General features: G+C 40.7%; 4 protein-coding genes across 4 annotated transcripts; 2 read left to right on the top strand and 2 right to left on the bottom strand.

Moving 5' to 3' along the window:
- Positions 1 to 172: 172 nt before the first annotated feature.
- LOC145889158 (gamma-butyrobetaine dioxygenase-like) lies at positions 173 to 4,629 on the top strand. The gene is made up of 10 exons (XM_082980042.1): positions 173 to 367; positions 605 to 738; positions 1,247 to 1,469; positions 1,859 to 1,934; positions 2,020 to 2,067; positions 2,196 to 2,317; positions 2,848 to 3,049; positions 3,168 to 3,290; positions 3,452 to 3,556; positions 4,169 to 4,629. The coding sequence occupies exons 1-10, from the start codon at positions 285 to 287 to the stop codon at positions 4,274 to 4,276; spliced, it is 1,224 nt and encodes a 407-aa protein (XP_082836168.1). The 5' UTR covers positions 173 to 284; the 3' UTR covers positions 4,277 to 4,629.
- Positions 4,630 to 5,418: 789 nt separating this feature from the next.
- On the bottom strand, positions 5,419 to 9,207 carry LOC145889952 (gamma-butyrobetaine dioxygenase-like). The gene is made up of 12 exons (XM_082981001.1): positions 9,152 to 9,207; positions 8,795 to 8,867; positions 8,269 to 8,375; positions 7,920 to 8,053; positions 7,613 to 7,835; positions 7,164 to 7,239; positions 7,042 to 7,086; positions 6,845 to 6,966; positions 6,340 to 6,541; positions 5,895 to 6,017; positions 5,710 to 5,814; positions 5,419 to 5,526 (listed from the first exon to the last, which is right to left on the bottom strand). The coding sequence occupies exons 1-12, from the start codon at positions 9,205 to 9,207 to the stop codon at positions 5,419 to 5,421; spliced, it is 1,374 nt and encodes a 457-aa protein (XP_082837127.1).
- Positions 9,208 to 15,398: 6,191 nt separating this feature from the next.
- On the top strand, positions 15,399 to 24,138 carry LOC145889951 (uncharacterized). Its single transcript, XM_082981000.1, has 7 exons — positions 15,399 to 16,339; positions 16,701 to 16,858; positions 17,145 to 17,582; positions 19,538 to 20,079; positions 20,210 to 20,301; positions 20,894 to 23,052; positions 23,587 to 24,138. The coding sequence occupies exons 1-7, from the start codon at positions 15,405 to 15,407 to the stop codon at positions 23,835 to 23,837; spliced, it is 4,575 nt and encodes a 1,524-aa protein (XP_082837126.1). The 5' UTR covers positions 15,399 to 15,404; the 3' UTR covers positions 23,838 to 24,138.
- Positions 24,139 to 25,584: 1,446 nt separating this feature from the next.
- LOC145889182 (RNA-binding protein NOB1-like) lies at positions 25,585 to 27,536 on the bottom strand. The gene has a single exon (XM_082980080.1). The coding sequence runs from the start codon at positions 27,489 to 27,491 to the stop codon at positions 26,277 to 26,279; it is 1,215 nt and encodes a 404-aa protein (XP_082836206.1). The 5' UTR covers positions 27,492 to 27,536; the 3' UTR covers positions 25,585 to 26,276.
- Positions 27,537 to 27,599: the final 63 nt, after the last annotated feature.

Here is a 27,599-nt window from a genome sequence, read left to right as displayed (position 1 = left end):
TTTTTCCTGGGCAACATTGACCTTTAAAACAGGCAATAAACTCTAAAGTAAGGTATAGCACAAGATTGAATATAAATCACACTTCGTAAGCATGATGCTCCACCTGAAGTTAAAGCAAGTTGCTATGAACAACAAATGTGGCAGTCTTTAAGTTTGTTTTTAAATTTATATTTGCCTTTTTTTGTCAAAAAATTCTCGGGTAGGGTCAAGCTTTGGCAAAATAGCAAATAGTGATTTGCTGGCACAGTGCCAGTAGGAATTTTTAGAGGCTTTAAGCTACAGCAATGCAGTTTACAATTGTTTCGGCAAACCCAAACGAAGATAAGGAGATAGTCAATATAGAATGGAACGATGGACATAGAAGCAGGTACAAGGTTTTAAACGCTGCGTGTGTATAAGGTGCAATAAATTTATTGCATTAGATGAATCTTAACATAAATTTGGAGTGCAGTTTCAAAAGCTGTCTTGCGGACAAAATGTTCTGCTAAAAAAGTGATTCGCATTTTTATCATAGTTTTTCTTGATCAAATTTAACATAAAACACTCCATTATCGTGGCACATTTTTTTGTAAATCGTATCTTCGAAAGGGATTTTGTTGTTTAGATTTCATGTGAAGTGGCTCCGATTTTATTGCGGATGTAAGGCTTGTCGACCGAAGTACAAGGGAACCTACCTGGTTGACACTCCCGCTTTTCCGGATGTACTCACAGCAAAAAAAAAAGGCGTGGACGAAAAAGGTTGGTCCTATCTCACAACATTCAAATGATGATCAGAAGATACTGAACATCAAACACATGAGCTCCCAAATATAATTTATTCGATGAAAACCTTAAAAAATGTGACATAGAAACAAAATATTTCACAGTGAATATAGGTACGTTACTTTTCGCTGATTGTTCAGAACGTTCGTGCAATCATGAGTTTAGAACTATTTCCCATCGCTCATCACCTGAGTTGAACTGTTAAATCTCCTTGTGGTAATATTATCTGCCAATGACGCAGGAAGAGTGCGTTTCAGCAATTCTCGACTGCACGGTCTGTGCAGACTGCAAAAACTCGCTCGAACAACAAAATTACCGTAAAAATGAAAATCATGCTTTGTTGTCACATGAATGTCGAAATTAGATTTTTCGTGGTCGCAAAACAATTTCCTTCGATTTATTTCACTGTTTTGCACAAACACACTCCTCTTTGTTAATTATAAACATAAACTTTACATGATATTTTCTCTCTGTTCTTATGAAGGCGCTGGGGTTGCCATAGAAATCGAAGGTGAAATCGTGGAAGGTCACGTGTGTTGGCAACAGTCGCAATGGCTTCGAGAGAGGTGTTACTGCGATCAGTGCTTGGATGACGTCATCAATAAACGTGACGTCATCAGCAAGAATGGAATTGCGGCTGGAAACCTGATATTACCCACTGTGGAATATCAGGATATTTTAGATGATCCGGATCGAACTACTTTTAAGTGAGGCAGAATGGTTATTTTTACATAATTCATGGTCGGGCTGCGGATATATTATCCCTACTCCATAAATCAACTTTAATGGACGATTCAAAAACATTTTGCCAAGAAGAAAACATCGTTTAGCGGTGCCACTTCGCGATTCCCTTTTTCTTGTGTTTTTCTTACGTTTTTAGTGTTTATGCGCTTGATGCGTTATCGTGTGACATAACCCTGAGGAAGTCTCGCCGGATGGTAGACGAAACGTCGGTTTCTATAAACACTTTCGAAACTCAAGTGCCAGAAGAGCAATTCCCATTAAACGCTTATTCTGTGTGACAACTGCTATGTGATAAAATTATTATACGACTCTCTAAAGCATTCACCTTTAGACCCTTTTTATTTGTACATAGGTGGTTGGAGCACGTGATGATACAGGGATATTGCCTTGTTAAAAACGCTCCTATCAAAGAAAACTTGGTCATGGAAGTAAGTGTATGACAACTTGCTACCTGCAGAGCATAAAATGGATCGACATATTATGGGGATTTTAACGTTGTCTTATATCTTGCAGGTTTCGAGAATGATGGCAGGGACATTGCTGGAGACAAGTTATGGCAAGGTATAAAGCTGGCATCTTTAAAACTTACGTTCCTAAGACTGTTTAAATTCAATTCTTCATCACATGCTAACCTACAGGCTGAGGCAAAGGAACGCTTTCACCAAATTTGATACGCCTATTTTTTACAGATGTTCGACTTGGATTTTAGTGACGAGGGTCATGGAAATAACAACGACGTCCGTTTGCCTTTTCACATGGATCAACCAACATACGAAGTGCCAATAGGTGGCTTGGTTTTGCATTGTCTCAGGTAAAAAACATGCAATTTTTTTAGAGCCAAACCTAGCCATACATTGCGTATATTTGTCCTGTGTACTCATTATAAACTCAATATTATTTGGGTGCAAAATACTTGGAGATGATTACTTTTAATAGGAAAGCCAACACTAATATGCTATTAATCATCTCAAGTAGAGTATACGTTTCGAATAACTGAATATTATTAATGCAGCACTAAATTTAGTTATCAATGCCTGTGCGTAAACCCAGCAAATATTTACTGCAAATTTTAAAAAGTACCCAACATATCGACGATTGACCGAAAGGTACCACAAAGTGGAAATCTGTGTGCCTGCTAGTCTACCAGCTAGCATAGTGCCATCACTTTAACAGCTGCACTGATGAGACCTAACAGGTCGAAACAGTGCGTGTATACACCCTGTCTGCAGCTCTCAAATTTAAAAAGCATTTGCTTGTCTTTATGCTTCATAAGATGGAAAACATCAGCAAATGCTCACTGAGATTCGTGTTACGTAGTTACTCATGTATGATTATTTCAAGTTTCGACGAACACATCAGAGGAGGAAAATCAAAGCTCACCGACTTCTTTATGGCTGCTGAAACATTGCGAAAAGAGTCACCGGAAGATTTCAAGACTCTAACAGAAGTCCCGGGCTCATGGGACACAATCAATTACACCATTTTACACCCCAACCACCAAGAACATCAAAAATGCCACATTAACCTTGATTACTTCGGCAAGGTCAGTGGTATATGAAGATCAACACTTGTATTTTGTCTCAATCTGGCGTTTAATATGTTTTTCATTCAATTATTGTTTTGTTTTGATTTATTGACAGGCATATTGTCTGTATGTCTAGATTGTTGGTGTAAACTGGAGCCTCGATCTATCTTCCGCCATTCGAGTCAGGGAAAAAGATGTCATGCGATATTTCAAGGCAAGCAAGAAGTTTTGTGAGATACTCGATCGTGAGGAAACTCAGGTGCCAGAATTCTCTAACCTTACTAAGCCGCAAATATCTGTCGCAGTTTTACTGATTTACAAGATTCAATGAATTAACATTCTGGGAAATATTAAACCCGAAAAGCATTTAATGTTTTAATGCTTGAGTATTGAAAGAGGTTTAATCGCATCCTTATAAAGGTGGTGTTTCGTATGGAGCCTGGCGACATGCTCACGTTGAACAACCGACGATGTGCGCATTCGCGAACCCAAATTGAGAACATGGATGGTGAACGTCATCTCCAGGTAAAACACAGTTCGTCAGAAGCCATGCGTTGCAAGCCCATGATTCAAAATTTAACCAGTCTAAGTATAAAGAGACTGGCCCATATTGTTATTAACACTGTCATGTTAAAATAAGACGTTTCGACAAAAACTTATGTCATCATCAGTTTGACTGACACGATTGGTGTAGCTCCATCATTATAAGGAGCTGACCTGACCGACGTCACAGATAAAGCCCGCGCGGGTGGTGACGTCATTTTGCTATCGGCCACACACCACTAAGAGGCGGAAAATGCGCAGTAAGCGACGCAAAACGCAAAATACACAATAAACGTCTAATTATCTAAATAAATAATGTTACAGCCTAAAACAAAACTAATGATAGCTGCAGACAGGTGTCCACACAGTTTCGACCCGCAAAGTCTCATCAGTGCAGCTGGTGACCGTGGAACCTGCTTGCAGCTCTTATTGACTATAATGGCTATTTTGCGCATTGAAAACTAATACTGTTTTCCCGTAATTAAATCTATTCTCTCTGCGTTGGTAAAGACATTGTTTTTTCCACTGCCTGTCTGAGTTTGAGCAACTGTTTGAATCCCTATCTTTTAAAGATCATATCTCTAATGTTTTTAGGGATGCTATACGAATATTGATGACATCAAAAGTCGTTACATGTATCTGGGACATAAGCTGGGACTGAACCCAATCCCACCGAAAGTCGGGAATAACTCGTCTTTCTGAATGCATTTCTCATTGTATATTTCCGTGTGTTTATAATTTTTTGAGTTACAAAATGAATTAGGGTAACTCAAAAAATGACAAAGTGTATATTTCTCATTATATGTTTTTTGTGTGTTTTGTGTATTGTGTGTATTATATTGATTCTTAGTAGTTGTATCATGTCTTTTGTTGTCATTTCGGCCCAACGCGTAGAATCCAATATAAGCCGCGCCTTTCCTACAGACCACTTGAGCAGTATACACGGTTTAGCGCTCATTACTGCACACGATATGTACATTATCATGACCTGTATACCTTACAGTTCTTAACAGCGCTTGTTTCTAACAAAAGGATTACTCAAAAAATGACCATTGGTTTGGCTTCCATGTTGTCAATTAAGGTGTAGAAAGGTGGAATCGATCACTCGTGATTAGTGTTACAACACGCCTCTCCATGGAACTCCTTTAATTGCACCAAAGTACATGAATAGGGGGGTGTTAAAAGCGGCGCAACCGTGTTACGCAGTTCTGATTTAGAATCAGGAAGACATGATAGCAAGATTATTATCAAAAGCTCTGAGTGTGGAAGCCTATAGATATAATTGACATTGGGGCAGATTTGAAAAAATGTCCCCACGTTAAGTTTTCATAGTGCATCTTTGTAAAGTTTGACACGCGTACAAACACTGACAATAATATTGAGACTCGATTTAAATTAACAGACAATTAATATTCTATTTGTTTTGTATGTTTCCCAAATGGTCATTAGGTTTACTGCTTGGCAGCCCAGGTATTGCAGCCTAGTTGGATCAGACAAAAATGCTGATCGCGATACGATAGCTGTGATCGCCAAGCAAAGACCTGCGCAGTAGGGCGATCCTGCCAAAACATGTCATTGCATTAAATATTACTGCTTTCCCAAATGGTGTTGCATTGAACAGTTTTTGTTTCGCTGCCTGCACACATATCAGCAATCTTGCGATGTTTTACTGTCATTGTGTATGAAAACTTGTGCTATCCCTTTTTACGATAACAAGGTATATTTCTTAACCAGTATTCAGGAAATTTCTATCGATCAAACATGGAAATAGTAGCATGCATTTTCGACAATATTGGATATGTCGGGTATAAAGAGATTAGATTTCAAATGTGCATTAGTCATATTTAAAATGAACAGCTATTGCCGACTTTGGGTGGAGTAAGGTCCAACCCGAGCTTGTGGCCAAGATACATGTATCTGCTCTTCACGTGGTCCAAGTTCAGGAAACAGGTCTGGAAAGTAGTAGTAAATATATTTGTAATTCATGCAATATCCATATACATGTAAAACTGAACGGAACTCAAACAAAGCAATGCATACGTATAATACATGCCCCAAGGATAGTTTAAGGAAACAACAAAAAGGTTGTTATTTATATTTTTTCCCTTGGATTGAATACTGTCATTCATGAGTACCTGAACATGCCGTTTTCCTGTGTCGGTTTCAATTCGGGTTCGCGCATGCGCACAACGCCTGTTGTTCATGGTGATAACGTCCCCTTCCTCCATTCGAAACACAATCTAGAAAAAGATATTTAGCCAATACAAAAGCACGAACGCAGGTGTTTGCAAACCACAAGCACGCAGCCAACTTGGCTTACCTGGTTCTCAGGGCGATTCAGGATTTCGTTAAACTTGCGATGGGCCTTGAAATATCTTTCCATATCACCCTGGCGCAATCGCACCGGTGCAGATTGGTCTGGATTCCACGTAACTCCAACAATCTGTCAAAAAGTAAATGACGAGCAAGTAGCACAGCGTGCAAGTAGATTTGTGTAAGAAAATTTCACAAAATTAGGAACACTCTGTACGGCTCTTAAATCTGAAAATAAACAGAATGGCCTATACTGTTGTTATCGCATTAATGACATAAGTTCTTGCCGATACGTTTTTCATACATGAAACGTGACAATGTTAACAACAGTATGAGTCTCTTTTTATTCAGAATTATTTCACAAAAGTTATGGTATTACTGTGCTGCCGTTGTGTTCTTATAAAATGTTTAAAACTCTTTTTTCTGTTAACTTCACATTTTTGGAAACGTGCCTTGCCAAAGTAATCGACCACAATGTGGCGCTTTTGTTGCTCCATGTGGCACGGGTGAACAATGTCGTAATTCACGATGTCGTAAGAACCTGGTACTTGTGTAAGAGTCTCAAAGTCCTCGGGGGACTCTTTCCGCAGAAGCTCAGCTGCATGGAACGCATCTGTTACCTTTGACACTCCTCCAGAGACGTTGGCATCAAACCTGTGCACAGGTGTGTGAAAATATTGACTTACATACTTACACAATATGGACACATGTATCCCTCCTTGGTTATATTACACGAAACAACGTCTTAGACGTCCACAAACGATTTATATGATACAGGAACATTTTCCACGTTCGTCTCTTATCTTTGCAAAAGAAGCAACACTTAACAAAAGAAGCTTTTGCCTAACAAGATGCGAGAAGGCCTTCACGTCGTGATCTTATGCAGCTAATCATAAATATTTCCTCAGGTTCATAGGCTGCCAGTACATTTTACAATATAACTATTTCCGGACCAACCTTACACAGCGCAACAAAAGAACCCCGGGACAATTTTCATATGAAGCTTGGTCCATGTGCAATGGCAGAGGACCTTTGTTGTTGGATCCGTGCTCTTTCCCGCTCAGGTTAATATCGACGAACTTGACAAGTATAATTACAGTTAGACTTCGTATTGCGTAAAATATAATAAGCTGGGGTAAAGAGCAGAAACTTACAGGCCCGTATGTTGTTTCCAGTATAGGAGAAAGCTTCTTGGCCACCTAGCGGTAGTGTGTTCGTTAGGAATACTCGTTTTATTAGCGTTTTAATCAAAACAGAATGTGTTCAACATATTTACCTCCAAAATTATTCCGTCTCGAGTTGGGACATTTTTTACAATGCAGAAACCTTCCTCAATAATATGCTTGGCGTATCTATAGAAAAATCGATGCTAGTCACCTTTTAGTTACATATCATAATACACGGGATTTCGCAATGAAACTTGAGCACGGTCGCGAACACGAACAATCCGCTCATAGCGCAAATACAACCACTAGTTAGGCTAAATAATTTCAAAATCCCATTCCCTACTGTTGATGACAGCACATAAACATACGGGAATAAAACTTGGATCAGGATTGATAAGAAAATATGAAAGGAAAAATTACAACGTCGTTTTATGAGTTTTCCCGCTTTTTATAATACCAGGTAATAGGCAAACTCCAAGTTGTTGCACAATGATTACTCTGTGCCAAGGCAAAACTCAACCAAGATGTGTGAGTATCATTTGGTAAAAACAGCTAATACCGGAATACGCCCTGGTCGCCGTTTTCACATAAATCGCTGTAATCAATCTTTGGCATCTCGGTGACGCCAGCTGAAATCCCGTAATGTTTCATGACGTCACGATTGCGTATGACGTCATCAAGGCATGTGTCACAGTTGCAGCGCTCGCGCAGCCATTGTGCCGTGTGCTTGATCACGTGGTCGGGCACGATTTCGCCGGAAATAGAACAGGAAACACTCGATCCTGAAACACACCCACTTTCGCATCACTTAATGAATTTTGGAATTGTGGATATTACGTAACGCAAACAAAACGAGTAAAAGTTACCGTTTTCGCTTAATTCAACTTCCAGCAGACTTAGGTGCTCTGGAAAAGCTGGTATGTCAACCAAATATATTCCTTTAAATTGGGGAACGCAAGCCTTGCATTGACAGTAAAAACGTAACCACTTGACGTGAAACCTGAACAGCATGATATATGTATGTAAGCTGTTTTGATTATCGGTTTACTTTTAACCTTATAATTGCTGTTAAAATCTTACCTGGCGGTTGATAGGATGGAGTGTGTGATATATCAAATCGCTTATACAATTATTGCAATCTATTAGTTAAGCTAACATTACGGTTTAAGTATCGTATGTCCAGATTGTCAAAAACATTTAGTACATAGAGCAAACCTGCCTACGTGGCCATCATTCCATATGACCTCCAAGTTTTGCTTGTCCAGACTCACTTGGAATTGTTTAAGCGAGAACAGCATAATGGCGTGGGGTGGCAGCCTTTCCTACAATGTTGCAACAGTTGCTACAAACGTTTAAGCAAAATTAGAAATAACACTACGAAATTTTGAAAAGTAAGATCTCGATCTGCTTTTTGCCCTCTCTACCAACAAATACTGGGTTCCAGTATAACTGCTATGCCCTGTTCCACTGCATGGCCAAATACACTCAGATAAACATATTTTAATTTTATGGAACAGAAAGAGAAGCAAGGATTTAGGGCGAAATTGTGCAATTAGTTATATAACAGCCAGCAACGAATGCAGACGATGAATGTTTGCACTTCCATTTAGGGCAGAGACTATCGAGCTCTCGTATCATTCTTATCACCAAAATAATACTTGTCTGGACGAAAAGACCGTTAGAATGTTTGTCATCAAGCAGAACGCAGATAAGCGGAAAATGGACCAAGCTCACCTCTTACTCTTATCGTTTGTTCAACTTTTGCGTTTTTGCCTAACTCAGTAATTCCCAACCTTTTTGTGGTTGCATAACCACTTGGAGATAAAACAATTTCGACGCATACCACCTAGTTGAGTGTTACAAAGTAACCTAGGGGATGAAGTAACAAACATTTTAAGATCACTGACAATTTTGTAAATTCGAACTATATCCGCAAATTACGGAAAGGTGCTCGCGTACCACCTGGAATGCCGCCGCGTACCACCGGTTGGGAAACACTAGCCTAACTTTTTTTGAAAACACGTTTAAAACACGTGAATTTTTATCCCCTGCAAGGTGCCTTGTGCAATATCTTTCATGGTAGGTTGCACATACTTACATGTTAATGCCTCCTTTTTTGACCATACCTGGATTTAAACCCAGGATCTGGGCCATAAATCCCAATTAGGTTTTCTTCTTTGTATGTGAGTCGGGTGCTTGACCAATGCTGCCAAACACCCGCCCTATCTCCAAAAATCCTAACATGCTGACATTTAAAGCCACCATGCGGGAAAATATGTATTATTGTAAATCCGCTGTAGGTAGCAAATACCTTGAAGTTGAAATAAGTTTTTCGACAAAAATTTGGACAGAGCAAACCACTGGCATTCATTATTGAGTTGCTTGTAAATACAAAGTTTTCGGATATTTTATGAACACAAATGTTAAACTTGCCTCACTGATGAAGCATCACATGTGCCAATCCGTCTTAAGGAATCCACGCAGAGCGTTCCATTACGTTAATGGGTTATTTGGACCATTTAAACCTTGTGACCACTGTTGGGCAAAGCTTAAGTTTAAACTGTGTACATTTGCTGGTTATCGCATTTTTCTGTCACAGGACTCTTTGATGCAAAGGAAACAACAAAAAGGCAGTATATAACCCAACCCAAAGGTTACTAGTAAATCTGCATCACAGTAGATGTCTGGGCAAGAAAGTTACGTGGTGTTGTAATGTTAGCAGAGATGGCAATTTGTAAGATGTAGATGCATGTTTTTATATGAAATTTGAACTCGGACCTATCGGAAAGTCTTAGGAACTACTTCTGTTGCAACAATTATGGGGACACAGAAAAGTCATACAATAAAAAAATATACGGAGAAATGTTGGTTCAGGATATGTAGAATGGCATCTTTGTTAAAATCGTGTCATTTTATAAATTTTTTTTTGGCTTTTAGTCAGACACGGTGATTACAACACAAAGTGATGTAATTTTTACACATACAGGGTAATTTTCATTCACAATGAACGACCTACGAAATTGCATAAGAAATCCGCACAGGCAAAATGTGTTTGTTCTGTGGAATGCGTTGTCACATTCCAACCTGTGGGATCTTATAGCCGATGACGCAATAACGAAACTCATTTCTGAGGCACTTTTAGGCGCCGGTCTTCTCGACGCCAAGAACTTCTGGGAAATTAAAACCCTAGCAACGATGAAATCGCGATTTCAGGCCCTCGTTCTTGCCTTTGATTTGCTTTTGTTAAATCAGCAAAGATTTTGGGAAAGGGAAAGGGTCTTGGATATTGTCATCACGGCTTTATATCGTGGGTTATCCGATAGCGTCGCACTGACATACTGTAGCCATCTCCGTGTGCGATTACTTCTTCAAAAAACGTTGTCTTTAGCCCAGCATCAATGGGTGACACCGGAGAAATCCATGACGTCACAGGCCTGCGTCTCGTCACAACCACTTGAACAGACAGAACTGCAATCTCCCCTAAGTAGTGACGTCACTACCAGCCGGTCGCGAAACTTGCAGCTCGCAAACGAAGACCGAAATCTCGTAAACATGGCATCGGAAAACGGCGATGTAGCGAGTACGAGTAAAGCGGAGACTGTAAACATATACTCCGAGTTGCAACTCTTGTCGGGTCAGGATTTCGCCTCGGGCGAATTGGATCTGTTAGATTACAACGGCGCGTCGGGATCGTGTGTTTATGAGAACAAGCGTAAAAGCAAGGAGATGAACGCAACGGCGGCTGCTTTCGAGACGCGCAAAAAAGAATCAGACTTTTCTCAGCGGCATCGCGTCAACCATCGCGTCATGGAGATTTCTGGAGGATTAAAGGGCGATTACCACGCTAAGTCTAACAGCAAGGAAAGGAAACTTAGAGGCGGCATTACACAGAAAGTAACAGTAAGAAATGGAGAAATTAACGACGTGCTGGAAAGGAGTGGACGCCTAAACTCTCTATCCTGTCTTGATAAGCTTCGCAACTTCACCGGTGGGGAACAGACCGACAAAGTGGATAGGCATTGTGACGTAACACACGGTGACAGTGACGGCGGGTTTGTGTCACATGACGAGGACGATAATCGATCTTTGTCGTCGTTTGCTTCCGGATCTAGTTATTCGTCGGAGATATTGAACGGTTGGTTGAACGAGGAAGAATTTGACTCGCGTCACCATTCTTTGTTAGGAAGACAAGGTATGGAGGCCAGCATTGCAAGTATAAGCGAGGAGATAGGGGAACATTCTCAAACGAAACCTTCGTTGGACACTAAAGAAACTCAGAGAGAGTATTCGACCGCTCTCCCAGCCGAGGTTGGAATCAGTGATGGATCTAAGGATACAGAAACAAACGTACTTGCAAAGCCGCAGAAAACACCACTGGTTAGCCGAAACCCAACCTGCACATCGCAGAGAGAGGTGTTTTGGTCTGTTGAGCACGAACTTCGGTCGGTCGTTGATTTCAGAAAAGTGCTTCCGGATTTGCTCAAGTTTAACATCTTCACAACCGAACAGAAGTCAAGATACCAAGATTTTAAGGGACAATATTCGGGAGCAATCCTTCAGGCTGTAGGCGAAAGGGTCGACCAAACCGAGTCCATTATGGGACCATTTTTGCTTGCTCTGAGGCCTCATTATCCTGACATAGTCAACGGAATTCACCAAAGAGTGTTTCGAGAGGTTCACAGCCAGCGACAGAAACAGAAAAAAGAACAGGTTTCGATAACCACACAAGACGACGCCACAAAGTAAGTCTAACCAACATTGATTGAAGTAAATTTAATGCACAAAATCAAGGCTGTATTGCATATAGCCTAAGTATTGTGTTATAAACAAATCCAGTCGCAAGTTTGCTACATAGCATATTTCATTGCGGTTTTATGCGAACGTGCAATTTTCCATCACGGTTCAGATTTTCTCTTGGCGCAAGTAGTAATTAGGTACTTGTCGATGGACAAAAAATATGCCACGCTTTACTCACCTAAATCTCTCGTGTTAGTGTTTCTGGACACATTTTTGGCATTCTTCAACGAAATAAAGTTTGTTTGCTCAGCAGAAAGATTAAGCTGTTTTGCTGTTGTTAGCAACGTAAATTAAATACCATTTACTTATTTTGAAGGCCCGAATCCCCTTATAGAAGATTCGACACTTGCCACCAGGTGTCCCCATACTCCCGTCGTCCTTTCACCATTAATACAGCACGTGATCAGGATCACGTGACCAACATCCAAAAGCATTACATGACTCCTCCAGCAAGCAGCCGATACTTCTCAAAAGGTACGAACTTTAGTTTTTGGTTTGTTTTTTTTAGGTGGCTTGTATATACTGGAGGTGTTGAATGAAAGCCAATTGAAAACAATGAACGACACGGTGCCATAGAATATTACGTAACGCAAACAAAACGAGTAAAAGTTACCGTTTTCGCTTAATTCAACTTCCAGCAGACTTAGGTGCTCTGGAAAAGCTGGTATGTCAACCAAATATATTCCTTTAAATTGGGGAACGCAAGCCTTGCATTGACAGTAAAAACGTAACCACTTGACGTGAAACCTGAACAGCATGATATATGTATGTAAGCTGTTTTGATTATCGGTTTACTTTTAACCTTATAATTGCTGTTAAAATCTTACCTGGCGGTTGATAGGATGGAGTGTGTGATATATCAAATCGCTTATACAATTATTGCAATCTATTAGTTAAGCTAACATTACGGTTTAAGTATCGTATGTCCAGATTGTCAAAAACATTTAGTACATAGAGCAAACCTGCCTACGTGGCCATCATTCCATATGACCTCCAAGTTTTGCTTGTCCAGACTCACTTGGAATTGTTTAAGCGAGAACAGCATAATGGCGTGGGGTGGCAGCCTTTCCTACAATGTTGCAACAGTTGCTACAAACGTTTAAGCAAAATTAGAAATAACACTACGAAATTTTGAAAAGTAAGATCTCGATCTGCTTTTTGCCCTCTCTACCAACAAATACTGGGTTCCAGTATAACTGCTATGCCCTGTTCCACTGCATGGCCAAATACACTCAGATAAACATATTTTAATTTTATGGAACAGAAAGAGAAGCAAGGATTTAGGGCGAAATTGTGCAATTAGTTATATAACAGCCAGCAACGAATGCAGACGATGAATGTTTGCACTTCCATTTAGGGCAGAGACTATCGAGCTCTCGTATCATTCTTATCACCAAAATAATACTTGTCTGGACGAAAAGACCGTTAGAATGTTTGTCATCAAGCAGAACGCAGATAAGCGGAAAATGGACCAAGCTCACCTCTTACTCTTATCGTTTGTTCAACTTTTGCGTTTTTGCCTAACTCAGTAATTCCCAACCTTTTTGTGGTTGCATAACCACTTGGAGATAAAACAATTTCGACGCATACCACCTAGTTGAGTGTTACAAAGTAACCTAGGGGATGAAGTAACAAACATTTTAAGATCACTGACAATTTTGTAAATTCGAACTATATCCGCAAATTACGGAAAGGTGCTCGCGTACCACCTGGAATGCCGCCGCGTACCACCGGTTGGGAAACACTAGCCTAACTTTTTTTGAAAACACGTTTAAAACACGTGAATTTTTATCCCCTGCAAGGTGCCTTGTGCAATATCTTTCATGGTAGGTTGCACATACTTACATGTTAATGCCTCCTTTTTTGACCATACCTGGATTTAAACCCAGGATCTGGGCCATAAATCCCAATTAGGTTTTCTTCTTTGTATGTGAGTCGGGTGCTTGACCAATGCTGCCAAACACCCGCCCTATCTCCAAAAATCCTAACATGCTGACATTTAAAGCCACCATGCGGGAAAATATGTATTATTGTAAATCCGCTGTAGGTAGCAAATACCTTGAAGTTGAAATAAGTTTTTCGACAAAAATTTGGACAGAGCAAACCACTGGCATTCATTATTGAGTTGCTTGTAAATACAAAGTTTTCGGATATTTTATGAACACAAATGTTAAACTTGCCTCACTGATGAAGCATCACATGTGCCAATCCGTCTTAAGGAATCCACGCAGAGCGTTCCATTACGTTAATGGGTTATTTGGACCATTTAAACCTTGTGACCACTGTTGGGCAAAGCTTAAGTTTAAACTGTGTACATTTGCTGGTTATCGCATTTTTCTGTCACAGGACTCTTTGATGCAAAGGAAACAACAAAAAGGCAGTATATAACCCAACCCAAAGGTTACTAGTAAATCTGCATCACAGTAGATGTCTGGGCAAGAAAGTTACGTGGTGTTGTAATGTTAGCAGAGATGGCAATTTGTAAGATGTAGATGCATGTTTTTATATGAAATTTGAACTCGGACCTATCGGAAAGTCTTAGGAACTACTTCTGTTGCAACAATTATGGGGACACAGAAAAGTCATACAATAAAAAAATATACGGAGAAATGTTGGTTCAGGATATGTAGAATGGCATCTTTGTTAAAATCGTGTCATTTTATAAATTTTTTTTTGGCTTTTAGTCAGACACGGTGATTACAACACAAAGTGATGTAATTTTTACACATACAGGGTAATTTTCATTCACAATGAACGACCTACGAAATTGCATAAGAAATCCGCACAGGCAAAATGTGTTTGTTCTGTGGAATGCGTTGTCACATTCCAACCTGTGGGATCTTATAGCCGATGACGCAATAACGAAACTCATTTCTGAGGCACTTTTAGGCGCCGGTCTTCTCGACGCCAAGAACTTCTGGGAAATTAAAACCCTAGCAACGATGAAATCGCGATTTCAGGCCCTCGTTCTTGCCTTTGATTTGCTTTTGTTAAATCAGCAAAGATTTTGGGAAAGGGAAAGGGTCTTGGATATTGTCATCACGGCTTTATATCGTGGGTTATCCGATAGCGTCGCACTGACATACTGTAGCCATCTCCGTGTGCGATTACTTCTTCAAAAAACGTTGTCTTTAGCCCAGCATCAATGGGTGACACCGGAGAAATCCATGACGTCACAGGCCTGCGTCTCGTCACAACCACTTGAACAGACAGAACTGCAATCTCCCCTAAGTAGTGACGTCACTACCAGCCGGTCGCGAAACTTGCAGCTCGCAAACGAAGACCGAAATCTCGTAAACATGGCATCGGAAAACGGCGATGTAGCGAGTACGAGTAAAGCGGAGACTGTAAACATATACTCCGAGTTGCAACTCTTGTCGGGTCAGGATTTCGCCTCGGGCGAATTGGATCTGTTAGATTACAACGGCGCGTCGGGATCGTGTGTTTATGAGAACAAGCGTAAAAGCAAGGAGATGAACACAACGGCGGCTGCTTTCGAGACGCGCAAAAAAGAATCAGACTTTTCTCAGCGGCATCGCGGCGACCATCGCGTCATGGAGATTTCTGGAGGATTAACGGGCGATTACTACGCTAAGTCTAACAGCAAGGAAAGGAAACTTGGAGGCGGCATTACACAGAAAGTAACAGTAAGAAATGGCGAAATTAACGACGTGTTGGAAAGGAGTGGACGCCTAAACTCTCTATCCTGTCTTGATAAGCTTCGCAACTTCACCGGTGGGGTGCAGACCGAAAAAGTGGGTAGGCATTGTGACGTAACACACGGTGACAGTGACGGCGGGTTTGTGTCACATGACGAGGACGATAATCGATCTTTGTCGTCGTTTGCTTCCGGATCTAGTTATTCGTCGGAGATATTGAACGGTTGGTTGAACGAGGAAGAATTTGACTCGCGTCACCATTCTTTGTTAGGAAGACAAGGTATGGAGGCCAGCATTGCAAGTATAAGCGAGGAGATAGGGGAACATTCTCAAACGAAAACTTCGTCGGACACTAAAGAAACTCAGAGAGAGTATTCGACCGCTCTCCCAGCCGAGGTTGGAATCAGTGATGGATCTAAGGATACAGAAACAAACGTACTTGCAAAGCCGCAGAAAACACCACTGGTTAGCCGAAACCCAACCTGCACATCGCAGAGAGAGGTGTTTTGGGCTGTTGAGCACGAACTTCGGTCGGTCGTTGATTTCAGAAAAGTGCTTCCGGATTTGCTCAAGTTTAACATCTTCACAACCGAACAGAAGTCAAGATACCGAGATTTTAAGGGACAATATTCGGGAGCAATCCTTCAGGCTGTAGGCGAAAGGGTCGACCAAACCGAGTCCATTATGGGACCATTTTTGCTTGCTTTGAGGCCCTATTATCCTGATATAGTCAATGGAATTCACCAAAGAGTGTTTCGGGAGGTTCACAGCCAGCGACAGAAACAGGAAAAAGAACAGGTTTCGATAACCACACAAGACAACGCCACAAAGTAAGTCTAACCAACATTGAATTTAATGCACAAAATCAAGGCTGTATTGCATATAGCCTAAGTATTGTGTTATAAACAAATCCAGTCGCAAGTTTGCTACATAGCATATTTCATTGCGGTTTTATGCGAACGTGCAATTTTCCATCACGGTTCAGATTTTCTCTTGGCCCAAGTAGTAATTAGGTACTTGTCGATGGGCAAAAATATGCCACGCTTTACTCAACTAAATCTCTCGTGTTAGTGTTTCTGGACACATTTTTGGCATTCTTCAACGAAATAAAGTTTGTTTGCTCAGCAGAAAGATTAAGCTGTTTTGCTGTTGTTAGCAACGTAAATTAAATACCAACTACTTATTTTGAAGGCCCGAATCCCCTTATAGAAGATTCGACACTTGCCACCAGGTGTCCCCATACTCCCGTCGTCCTTTCACCATTAATACAGCACGTGATCAGGATCACGTGACCAACATCCAAAAGCATTACATGACTCCTCCAGCAAGCAGCCGATACTTCTCAAAAGGTACGAACTTTAGTTTTTGGTTTGTTTTTTTTTAGGTGGCTTGTATATACTGGAGGTGTTGAATGAAAGCCAATTGAAAACAATGAACGACACGGTGCCATAGAACATTTATGTTAAATTTAACAAAGGGTTCACTGACATCGCAGCCGAGGCACCTAATGAAGGAGTTTTATTAACAGGACGTAACATTTTTGAATTCAATCAGTACAAAGCATGTTTACTTTAAACCACTTTTGTGGCAATCAACAATGTTTTCCTCATAACTTATGCGAGGATTTGTTGGCAGATCACTCGAAGCATCGAGCGATACCGGATAATTATGAAACATCCCTGACGAACAGACAACCTACACGACAATCGACATTCGTGGCCTCCAACACGAATAAAGATGTTGCAACAACCGCCACGAACCATTGTGCAGGCAAAGATCAGCCCGAGAAAATCAAATCGCCAAATGCAAATTCGAAACCAGCGGAAACCACCTCAAAGAAATTCGAAAACCAGACTGATATCAATAGTAAGGGCGATCCGAATGTTTTGGAATTGATGACGACCAACAAAACCAGGCCGAGAGTCGAGAAAAATGTAATAAGTCCGGAAGAAGGTGATCAGACACAAACTTCCAAACAAGTTTTAGAAGTCCGGAATCGAACGGAAACGAGCGTTAGAACTTCTGCGGTGCCAAACACGTCCAGCTTACCGAAGAAAGAAAATCAATCTGCAGGTAAAAATTGCATTTTATATACTACTTTCTAAACAATACAGCCAGTATACATAGACAAAACAGTACAGTGGTGTCGAGTTGAATGTTACTTCATACATATGAGTTGTATTGTTTATGTTGACATATTAGTACGTTTCCAAGCACATTTCTAGGAATTATTGGCTCACCCAAGATCGATTACGTTTGTTATTCTGCTATTGAAATTAATCAACCTCAGTTTTAATGTAAGTAGTTACTCTTTAAACTATCGAAAGAAAACAAATGTTTACGGCCGAAAAGCCGTGACTTTGTCGCTGGACAGGTTTAGGGTTGAGAGCAATATCCGGGAATGAATGACCGTCGGTGTCGGTTGTTTTACGCTTTTATCGCTTTGCAACAATGTCCGAGTACTGTGAAAAGGATAGTTGACCTTTCGCGTGACCTTGAAAGTATCCACAAGCATGTCACACGTTCTTAACAAATACCTCTGCAATGTAAATATTTGCATGAGAAAGTCTTGCAAACTTTCTCTTGCTGAACGCGAGTTATTGAATTTCCACGAACCTTCACTCTGCGGGAGTAATGGCTTCTTCAACCTTATCGGATTCGCGATAGGCATGAAAGAAAACCCTTGTGCAGGTGTAGGAAGATAAAATACAAAGATATGAGACCGCATGTCTCTAAAAAGGAATGCGCGCCTCGGAGAACCAAGTACTTTTCTGGTGCAACAAATAAAATTAAAAATGATAGAAAGCATTTTTTCTCTGACTTTGTGGGATAAATATCGCGGTACGTTTAGTATTTCATTGACAAAAGTTGCCAATTCCACTGCTGAGATAACAAAATCACGGCTCCAAGTTGGCGACAACCGCAAACCCGATTTCTTGCCGCACGAATTTAGGCAGCAGAGATAAAGTCATAACTTCAATAGGTTATGGAGTGCGTTGTAATCATATGAAGGATTTTCACAACAAACTTTGCGGATTCCGGGGCGCGATAACATCGTCCTCGTTGGAACTGAACCTAAAGTGCGTTCCGTGTTTGCCTCGTCTTATCGCTTCAGATATCGGCGCAAAGATTCTCAAGGCGTGTCTATAAAAAGGTTTTAATTATTTGCTGCACCACATCAAGCGTTTTGCCGGGGTGCCGCGAAGTGCATTCGCCATGGTTTTAAATTTCTGATGTTTTACAAAGTGGACAAAACCGGCCGGACCGCATTTTTACGACCAGTTTTGTCGAAGATAAATCGTTCGAGCTTCCTATCGTAATGAAGTTAGATTTACAAACGTGACCTTCCACGCTCAAATTGTAAATATTTTCGCAAAACAATATTGCATTGAAAACGAAGAGCTTTAGCTACGCTTTTCATTCGTTTTGTTTTTTGCTTATGCTGATTCCCCTTCTGCTCTAACGAGAGCAAGATGGAACAATACGCAGACAATTTATCGCAGACATGATGTGACAACATAAAGGCAATTGTGACGTGTCGACGGGTCATGATTGATCGTTAAAACTTCCCCACTTGTTTGCGGACCTCTCCCCGGGGTGAAACCGAATCGTAAATCTCTCTCGTTGCGGTTTTAAACGGTTGTCGGATTTCCCACGTGTCCGTTCGTCTGTTGTGTTACATGCAGGTGCAAAAATCACAGCACACTACTTTGTCACGTGAGGCAAAACATTTATCGATTTCAAAAACCATTTTTCTCGCTTACATCGTTGGTAAAATAGTTTTCATGTTATTTTGTATTTAAATTGAACCACAGTTATTCTCTTTCAAGTATTAATATCGTTTTTCGAGTATTGAACATTTTTTATAATGCAGTTTGGTGACTTATAATGATGGTCAGCAAGCAGTCTTATTAGGTGGAAATAGTCTGTATGCAGCTCACAAAAAATATTATTTGCTCTATTCCTGATGGATTTTTATAATTTCATATACGTACGGTCTTCGTTCCAATTAACACAAATTTTTGCAGATACTTCCGTGGTTTCTCCACCAAAAATCAAGAACACCTCGGTGAGACGCGCGTCATCGTTTCAAGAGCGCAGGACAAAGCGAGTTTGTGACGCAACAGACAAACCGTCTTCCGAGGCGAGGACCAAACGAAGCAATTTGCTGAAAAACTACTTCGAGCAAAAAGAAGTCAACAAAACTACATTGAAATCCCTCAGCTACGGAATTCTTGGTGAAAATATTCAGAAGGAGGAAACGCACGAAAAACTTGGAAGTCGTTTCCGAGGTTCTCTGTCCCCTAATGACGATACCGAAAATGACCGAACAGACCCAGATGCGGTATTGGCGGAGTTAGTCAAGCGTTGCGTGATAAGTGCACGCACTGGTTGGCTGATCCGAAGATTGCCGAAAGTTTCCGAACGTCGAAACCACCTGCTGTCGTTGTTGGCCGAACTTCCCGACGGGGATGTTTGCGAAATAAACGAGTCTTGTCCTCTCACAGTCGAATTCGTGAAACAAAATTGCGGACTTGACAAAAAGTCGACAAAAGTTAAAACCGAAAAGGTAACAGTTTTACAGTTAACTATACCGGGTTGCAGTTTAAATTTGAGCATACACAAGAATTAAAGCGGTCATAATAATATGCAATAGTAGTTTAAACTTGAGTAGATTGTTGCATCTAATATATTTACAGGTTTCCCCTGTGATTGATCCACGTTTATCGGACAAGGAAGTAACGTTGACGTCAGCACTTGAGTCTAAACTTGAAACGACGTCATCGACAGCGTAAGTTTCGCATTTATCATGGTAAAGCTATGCCTTTTACTAGAGATAAAAAAGCCTACGGTTATGCTGTTAATCAGCTTAAGGAACTGCCACTTAATGCGTCAAGTATTTACGTAGTCGTGTTGAGGCATGAAAAATTCCGCAGAGACGAATAAGGAGAAATTCAGTCTAATAAAAAACGTTACATGTAAATTTAACCCAGTGTAACCGCGTCTAACGCCTAAATTTCCTCTCATGTTGCCACATAATTTCGTTTGCTCAGGTGCAAAATAACCTACGAAAAACAATTCTAACATGAATAACTTGTAAACCAGGCTCTGAAATATGTGTTTACACAATTAAAAACTACCCCTAGACGGGGTCGCTAGGTTAAAGCTTGTTATGCAAGTTGACTTAAGTTATCATCGGTCGCGAACAAAAACACTGCTGTGCTTCGCATCAGAATAGTTTGGGAAACTTTTGAATCATACGATGTTTTTCAAGGTCGTGGTGTTTCCAACACCACAACTGCTAATTACAAAACTTAATATTTTTAACCCACTTATTAATTATGTTTATGGAGAAAAAACTTTTAAAGGTTGTTTTTTAACAGAAACGCTAATCCCGAAACTGTTGAAAAACAGGCAGTTCTTTGCACAAAAAAGTCAACACACTCTAAAACACAAGAATGCACGTCTAAGCCTTGTGACGAAGATCTGAATGACGATATTCATTCCGTATTAAACCGCAAAATCTCGAATTACGACGACCGCTCCGAAATAAAACGAGACTCTGGAGAGAAGGAAAGAGAGGAACTTCACATTCGCGTGACGCTGGAGCCTTCTTCGTCTTCTCACAGTGAGGCCTTATTACAAAAATCCTACGCGCCTTCAGACAAGTTTTCAAACGAGGAGATTAGAGTTACGCAGGAAGGGAAAGGTCGCTTATTGAACGGAGGTGTGGATCCTGAACAAGGCGGTTTATCGGATTCTAAGAGAAACGTTAAACAAAGCAGCAAACCAGCTTTGAAAATAAGCTTGAACGAAAAGGGAAAGCACAGCGCCGGGACCCAGTTCGTCAGCCAAGTGTTGTTTCCCATTTCCAAGAGAAAAAACGCTGAAAGCAGAAAATCACAGAAGCTTTTCGAGAAAGAAACGCCAAGCAATGAATTAGAGATTAAGCAAATGGGTTTTGAAACTAAACATCAGGTGGCAATGTCGCCTATTCTGTGCATTTCCACCGCAGCCAAGGACAAACAAGACGAGAACAACAACTTGTGCTCCACTGAGACCATTTGCAAACCATCGCGTGCAATTCTCACAAATGGTGGTGGTTTATCTCCGCCATCATCCAAGAAGAAAGGGGCCCGGGTCTCCTTCAGCAATTTGCCCCCAATTGAAATCGAGCTGGAGCCGCAGGATGGAGTTTGGGACCCGAGCTCTAATTCCCTGAGCACAGAAGTCACCGAGCTGGTAACCGACTCTGTACCAACTTTAACTGTAAAATCGGAACCAGTGGAACAGGAAAGTCTGGAATTGAAAACGGCACCTAATGAACCAATGAAACCGGTTATTGTCGCCAAGAACAAAAAAACAAAGCCAGTTAATCATTCTATAAATGAGATAGACCAGATCAATGAACTCCTCATGGATATTCTGGAGGAAATTGAAGGAGAAAGCGTATCGCTCAACCAATATCTATACAACCTTGTCAAGGATGGCCTGATGACTGAAGAGGTTGCAGTTAGCATAAGCCCGACCTTCACCGAATTCCAAAACCGACCTCCGTCTCCCACAGGTGAGGATTATTACCAGAGTGACTTGGAGAAGGAGAGAGGGGTAGAAAAACTTCTCGACGTTCTCACCAACCTCGGACTGGAGAAATTGTCCCGCTGTCGGAATTGCCTTCTGGGTCGACTCTGTCAACTTTCAACTTACGAGGATTTCGAAAGCGCCCAAAAAGCGGCCGCTGCATCAGCTAGCGACTCCTCTCCAGAGCTTTCGAAAAAAAGGAAACCGTTGCAACCTTTTCCAACAGGAACACGAAGTTTCACCAACAGAAGAAAGCTCTCCGTAGAAGATTGTGAGCTCTCAGCCACCGAATCGGATGAGGATTTTTATTTTCTGCATCACCAGATCGGACGTCAGCGCTTTGACGTCAGCGACAATCCGACAATCGAAGAAGAAGAAGATGAAGTATCGACCCAAGCGGAAAAGAAACAGAAAAACGATGCACGTTTCGCGAATTCGAAGCAAGCGGTGGACTTTAAGGCAATCCTACCGGTCCTTATCGACGAAAACGTCATAGCGCCACGTCACGCTTGGCTGATATTAGGCGCAGGCAGTGAAAAGGAGCAAAAAGCAAAACTGAAACATTTTCTTTTGCGCACGGATGAGGAACGACTCCGCGCTTTGTACTCACTGCCGCATCTCACGTGGCTGAGGATTCTGATGGAGGATAAAGAGATTAACGCTCCTTCCTCCAAACCTAAAAGTTCTTTTCTCAAGGCAAGGGACCGATTCCAGCGCCCGGGGTCAAAATTGGGAAGATCGACGTCTCTTAGGGAGTCCAATTTACAGGGTAGAAAGCCTCCAAACTTTTCTGATGTTGCGCATCTCGTAGAGGAACACGCCGCCGCTCGTAAGGAACAGGAAGAGCGTTTGTCGCCTCCGTTGGAGGCGATACTAAAGACACGGGGATCTGGATTGCGGAGGACGCATTCAATGATCAATAAAACTGAAAAATTCAACAATCCCGATGGAAAAGAGCCAGGTAGGTTTAAGTGAAATTGTTTTGGAAATACCTGAGTAATTATTTATTTAAATCACACTTCACGTCGGCAAATAAATCACAGAATCGCACAATTTTGTCCCTCAAAAGGGCCTTGCTCGCCTTGTACCGGCTAACAGATCATGCTTTACTCTAATGTGGAGGAACGTTCCGCGCAGTAGATAATGACAGCTGGTCGACCAATTATATTTTGCACTTGTCAGGTTAAATTTTAGCGCAATTAGATGTAAATTATCCACATAATGGGTGGGTGTGTGAATACATATTTGGTATTCTTCATATCGCCAGATCATTAAAGCTAAGTTTTGAGAGTTGTGTTTTTTAATACCTTTTAATTGGATAAGTCACCAAAAAAAGGCGTGGCTTATTGCGCGTAAGATCACCTCTATTACTGCAGGTGCAATGAGGTCCAAGTAACCGAGTAGTTGCCAACAGCATATACAACATAGCCTACTGGATCTAAGAGACTATATTTGCGTAAACAAATGACGTCACTAATGAACAATTAATTTTCAGGCGAAAGTATAGAAAGATGGTGCGAGAGAAAGAACCTGACTTCAAACCTTGCGACAGCTCTTCGAAACCGCGGTTACCATCGCTCCGTACAACTGCGGGGAATAACCGAAACCGAGATCGAGCGTTTAGAGGGAGTCGGTTGGATGGAAAAGACGAAGGTTTGGGTGACGGTGGAGAATTTGCGGCTTGAAGAGTTTTATCACAGAACACACAACGACCTGGCCGACATAATGAAGATCCTTGATAAATGACATTTTTAGAGACACCCGCATTTACTGTGCTCATGTTATTTGATGTTTTTTTTTGTTATTGCATGCATTGTAGATTTTGCCTTGTCGGTCACCTTTGAAAAATAATCTTCCATTTTTTATGTTATTATTAGTCTTTGAAACCTTTGTTCCGCAGCATGTGTGTGTGCAAATTGCCTAAACGTTTAAGTGCTTTTGCTGCAATAAAACACGCTTTCATTAATTTGGCGTGGATTTTTGTAACCACCTATATATTTGTGTATCTACAAGTCAACATAAAATCTGAACAGGTAGGCCCTCAGATACATTAGTCATATTAATATTATGAAAATCTATCAATCTATGAATAATATGTACAAAAAACGTATGACACACTACATAAAATCAGTTATATTGCACCACTGGACTTTGTTTTCTCATGGGTAAGCCAATGCATTTCCGTTTTCATGATCTCACTAAATCGACTAATGAGTTGTCAAGCGTGACATGAACCAATCTACTTAGCAGTGGGGCGTCGAAACCTTTGTATAGCGTGAGCCATGCAGCCCACAAAAATAACCATAATTAGTAAATAACCCATTAAAATTGCGATAGATCATAATTATGAGTAACACCCCCCGCAAAGTACATTTCGACGAGGTTGTGAAAGTCGAACAGAGAAAGTGCATTGAAAAGCGAAAAGGCCCTAAACACACTAGACGTGCACAGGTTGATAGTAGAGATGTCCTCTTTTGTAGCGGGAATTCGCGTTGCACACCTGTGCACAATGCGCAATTGCGTCACAGTATCGCGTAACTGATTCCGGCGATCAATGACTTGATAGAAATGATGGATTGGCAGAGAGCAGGGGACGCGACAAAAAGGGGGATATGACTCGTTGAAGGCCTCGTGTACCCTCTCCGCTCTGCCCAAAAACTTGTTGTTGCTCTTAGTGCGCAGGTTAATTCTAAATATGGGTATGTTTGCTAGAGATGAAAAGCTTATCTGGAGTGTGGAGGTTAACTTGAGAATCACATCAACATCGAAGGATCACATCAATGTAGGATTAAAAAGCATCATGCGAGAAAATATATTTGTTCTACTTAGCAACAGTTCCCCTAAGCAAGTTTTGCGAACTAAAAACATGTAGGTATGGTTGGATTGGGATAAGACGCTGGAACGACGGAGATTGTGCTAGTGTGCACCAAGTTACGAAACAGTTACTGAGCACACGTATCTTGCCAGGCAAATTAGAGTTGCCAGACGTCCAGATCTTGCCTTCGTGTTTGGAAAATCTGTGTCGGTGAATGGGGCAACAGGAAAAAGTGACCAAACGCCCGTAATTTTTAATATTGCGTTTACAATTAACAGTGAATTAACTTCCAGTCCAAAAGATTTCGACTCCCGATTGCTTACTGTGAATTGACGTAACATTCCTTTGTCGCGACGATTGAAACTCTGAAAAGGTCGCCAAAAGGCCATTACCACTAAAAAAAAAACTTGTTATCGCCCAGACGCGTCTAAAATTGTTTCAAAATTTGGTACCCCTGTCCGGAATTGCGTTTTGACAGATATGACAACCTAAGTTATAATAACGAAAAAGATCGCTGTTTCGATGGTAAACGTGGATGTTCCCCAGTAATAACCACTCATTGCATTGTTAGTGATATAATGCTAGGAACCGTTGCACACGGTAGACTGAAAAAATGTGACAAGCAGTTTTCAACATCATGCGAACTAAACAACAAAATTTTGTTCAGGGACTAAAAATAAGTTAGCTTGTGGAAAACTGCACCAAATACCGCAAAAAGTTGTTTGTGTGCTTGAACAACACGAAGGAATCGAATTTTTTAAAAGATCAAGAACAAAGTAATCTGGTGTTGACTAAACAGCATGGATACTTGGGATGAATTTGATGATGTTTTGGAAATCTATTCACCATTCTATCGTGTACTTATGACCTACCTCTCAATTACAACTGTATTGAAACTCCTCTGTGTTGTAGCAATTTGCATAAAATTTCAAAACCGCCTATTAGGATGTGTCAAGTATGGTTTGAAATATGCTGTCTTTATACTGGTTTCCATAGTCATCTTTTTGTTCACCAAATCCGGTAAACAGAAAAAACGCAAAACTGGAGGCATAAAAGATGAATAAATGGATTCAGTGTAATTTATACAAATGCATTTTTGTGTTACATTATTTAAATTATTCGCAGCTGCCTGTTTATATGCTGGTAAGTTCTTTTTTACATACAATTACCAAGCAACTGTTCATTTATACGACCACAATGCATGGAAATAGGTTGCTGCCTTGGGATCATGCAGAAATATATTCAAAGAAATGGTTCAAATTTTTGTGTTTTCTTCTTAGTGTACTGTGTTCTTTCAATACCCACAAAAATGTATAATACCTTTTTATGTAATTCATTATTTGCACAAAAAATGATAACTTTGACATGAATTACTTGCGCTTTACAAATTTCCGACCAACAGCATTGGGGTTTCTGTGACCGTGGGAACGTTGCTGGCCACCTTTGACTCCCAAACGAAATGCACGACTGTTGACTTCGTTATTGACAAAAGGAGAGGAATTGCAGTCATAATCATCACTCCACACATTGGTCTTTTGCAAAGCCTTGCGACTTGGCCTGTCGTGGGGAAGTCGTTGATCTTCACAAAGAATTGGATTTTGTGAGTGTTTACCCCCCTGGGGCGTGGGAAGCGAATAGCGAAGCCCACGCGGATTTAACACCTTTGGATTTTTGGAGAAAAAGAGTTTCATTGTTCCATCTTCTTGGATCTCGACAGGAACACGCTTGAGGGTTTTGTTTCCACATTTCGGACAGAAGACCTTATCCATTTTTTTAGTAATGCAAAAACAAGCATGACATCTTAGCACATAACTTCTGGCTGTTTTAATTTGCATGCCATCAACCGCAAGAACCTGCAGATTCATCTGCAGTAAGACATTTTGCATCGCAAAGTCTGTCGTAAGACAAGCAACTTTCGATATTTCCTTTTTAACTTCTGACTGCGATCCATTTATTTCCTTCAACAATCCTGGGGTAATCCAGCCTTCATCATCATCATCATCATCTTCCTCCTGGTCCTCGTCAGTTTCATTCACCTCTGCATAGTCAACATGGTCATCCACATTTACTTCATTCATTTTGTCTGTTTGAGAGATTATGCTATTTTCATTTAGGTCTGCATCAATGGAAACTTTTTCAAATTCTTCCGTTATTTCTTTTTCTGTATTTTTGTGATGTTTTTCCTGTCCCTTATGTGGCAAATAAAAACCAAGCAACTTTGTTTCTTTGATGGGTTTTCGACCAAGTTCAATTTTGCTTTTGACATTAACATCTTCAATAACCTTATCCTGGCCATCATAGACGCAGGTCAGTTCATAGGTCAAAGCAAGGATTTTAATGTCAGTATGTGACAGACTGCCATAGTCACCTGTCTTTTTGGAGACCTCTATTATTTTTTTAACTGCAGTCGCGTTTGGATCTTTGTAGTTAAGCTGGAAAGGTAGTGCAGCCAGTCTTTGCTTTGTCGCTTTGTCTTTTATTTCAGAAACAACTTCCATGCAAGTGTATATGTTGTCTCCTAGTTGATGGAGATCAGCATTTCGAATAAATGCACCAGAATCAGCAACAAGGTATTCCGCTTTCATTTTAACCAAATGTCTCTTAATAATGTTAACAATGAAGACTTGAAGGACACTAAGAAGAAAACAGCACCATTTAGGTTAGATTCTTGGAAAAATCTTAAATAGATCCTA

The sequence above is a fragment of the Ascidia mentula genome, chromosome 2 (genome assembly GCF_947561715.1).
Source record: "Ascidia mentula chromosome 2, kaAscMent1.1, whole genome shotgun sequence".
NCBI classification, from domain to species: Eukaryota; Metazoa; Chordata; class Ascidiacea; order Phlebobranchia; family Ascidiidae; genus Ascidia; species Ascidia mentula.
Note: the sequence above shows the minus strand (reverse complement) of the source record. Positions and strands in the feature narration are given on the sequence as shown.

Coding starts and splice junctions, on each gene's coding strand:
- LOC145889158 (XM_082980042.1), top strand. CDS start 285: ATGCAGTTTACAATTGTTTCGGCAAACCCAAACGAAGATAAGGAGATA. Junction 3,050..3,167: donor ACCTTGATTACTTCGGCAAG/GTCAGTGGTATA, acceptor CTGTATGTCTAG/ATTGTTGGTGTAAACTGGAG. Junction 3,557..4,168: donor ATGGTGAACGTCATCTCCAG/GTAAAACACAGT, acceptor TAATGTTTTTAG/GGATGCTATACGAATATTGA.
- LOC145889952 (XM_082981001.1), bottom strand. CDS start 9,207: ATGGCCCAGATCCTGGGTTTAAATCCAGGTATGGTCAAAAAAGGAGGC. Junction 8,054..8,268: donor AATGATGGCCACGTAGGCAG/GTTTGCTCTATG, acceptor CATGCTGTTCAG/GTTTCACGTCAAGTGGTTAC. Junction 5,815..5,894: donor TGAATCGCCCTGAGAACCAG/GTAAGCCAAGTT, acceptor ATCTTTTTCTAG/ATTGTGTTTCGAATGGAGGA.
- LOC145889951 (XM_082981000.1), top strand. CDS start 15,405: ATGGAGATTTCTGGAGGATTAACGGGCGATTACTACGCTAAGTCTAAC. Junction 17,583..19,537: donor GAAAGAAAATCAATCTGCAG/GTAAAAATTGCA, acceptor AAATTTTTGCAG/ATACTTCCGTGGTTTCTCCA. Junction 20,302..20,893: donor GAAACGACGTCATCGACAGC/GTAAGTTTCGCA, acceptor GTTTTTTAACAG/AAACGCTAATCCCGAAACTG.
- LOC145889182 (XM_082980080.1), bottom strand. CDS start 27,491: ATGAAAGCGGAATACCTTGTTGCTGATTCTGGTGCATTTATTCGAAAT.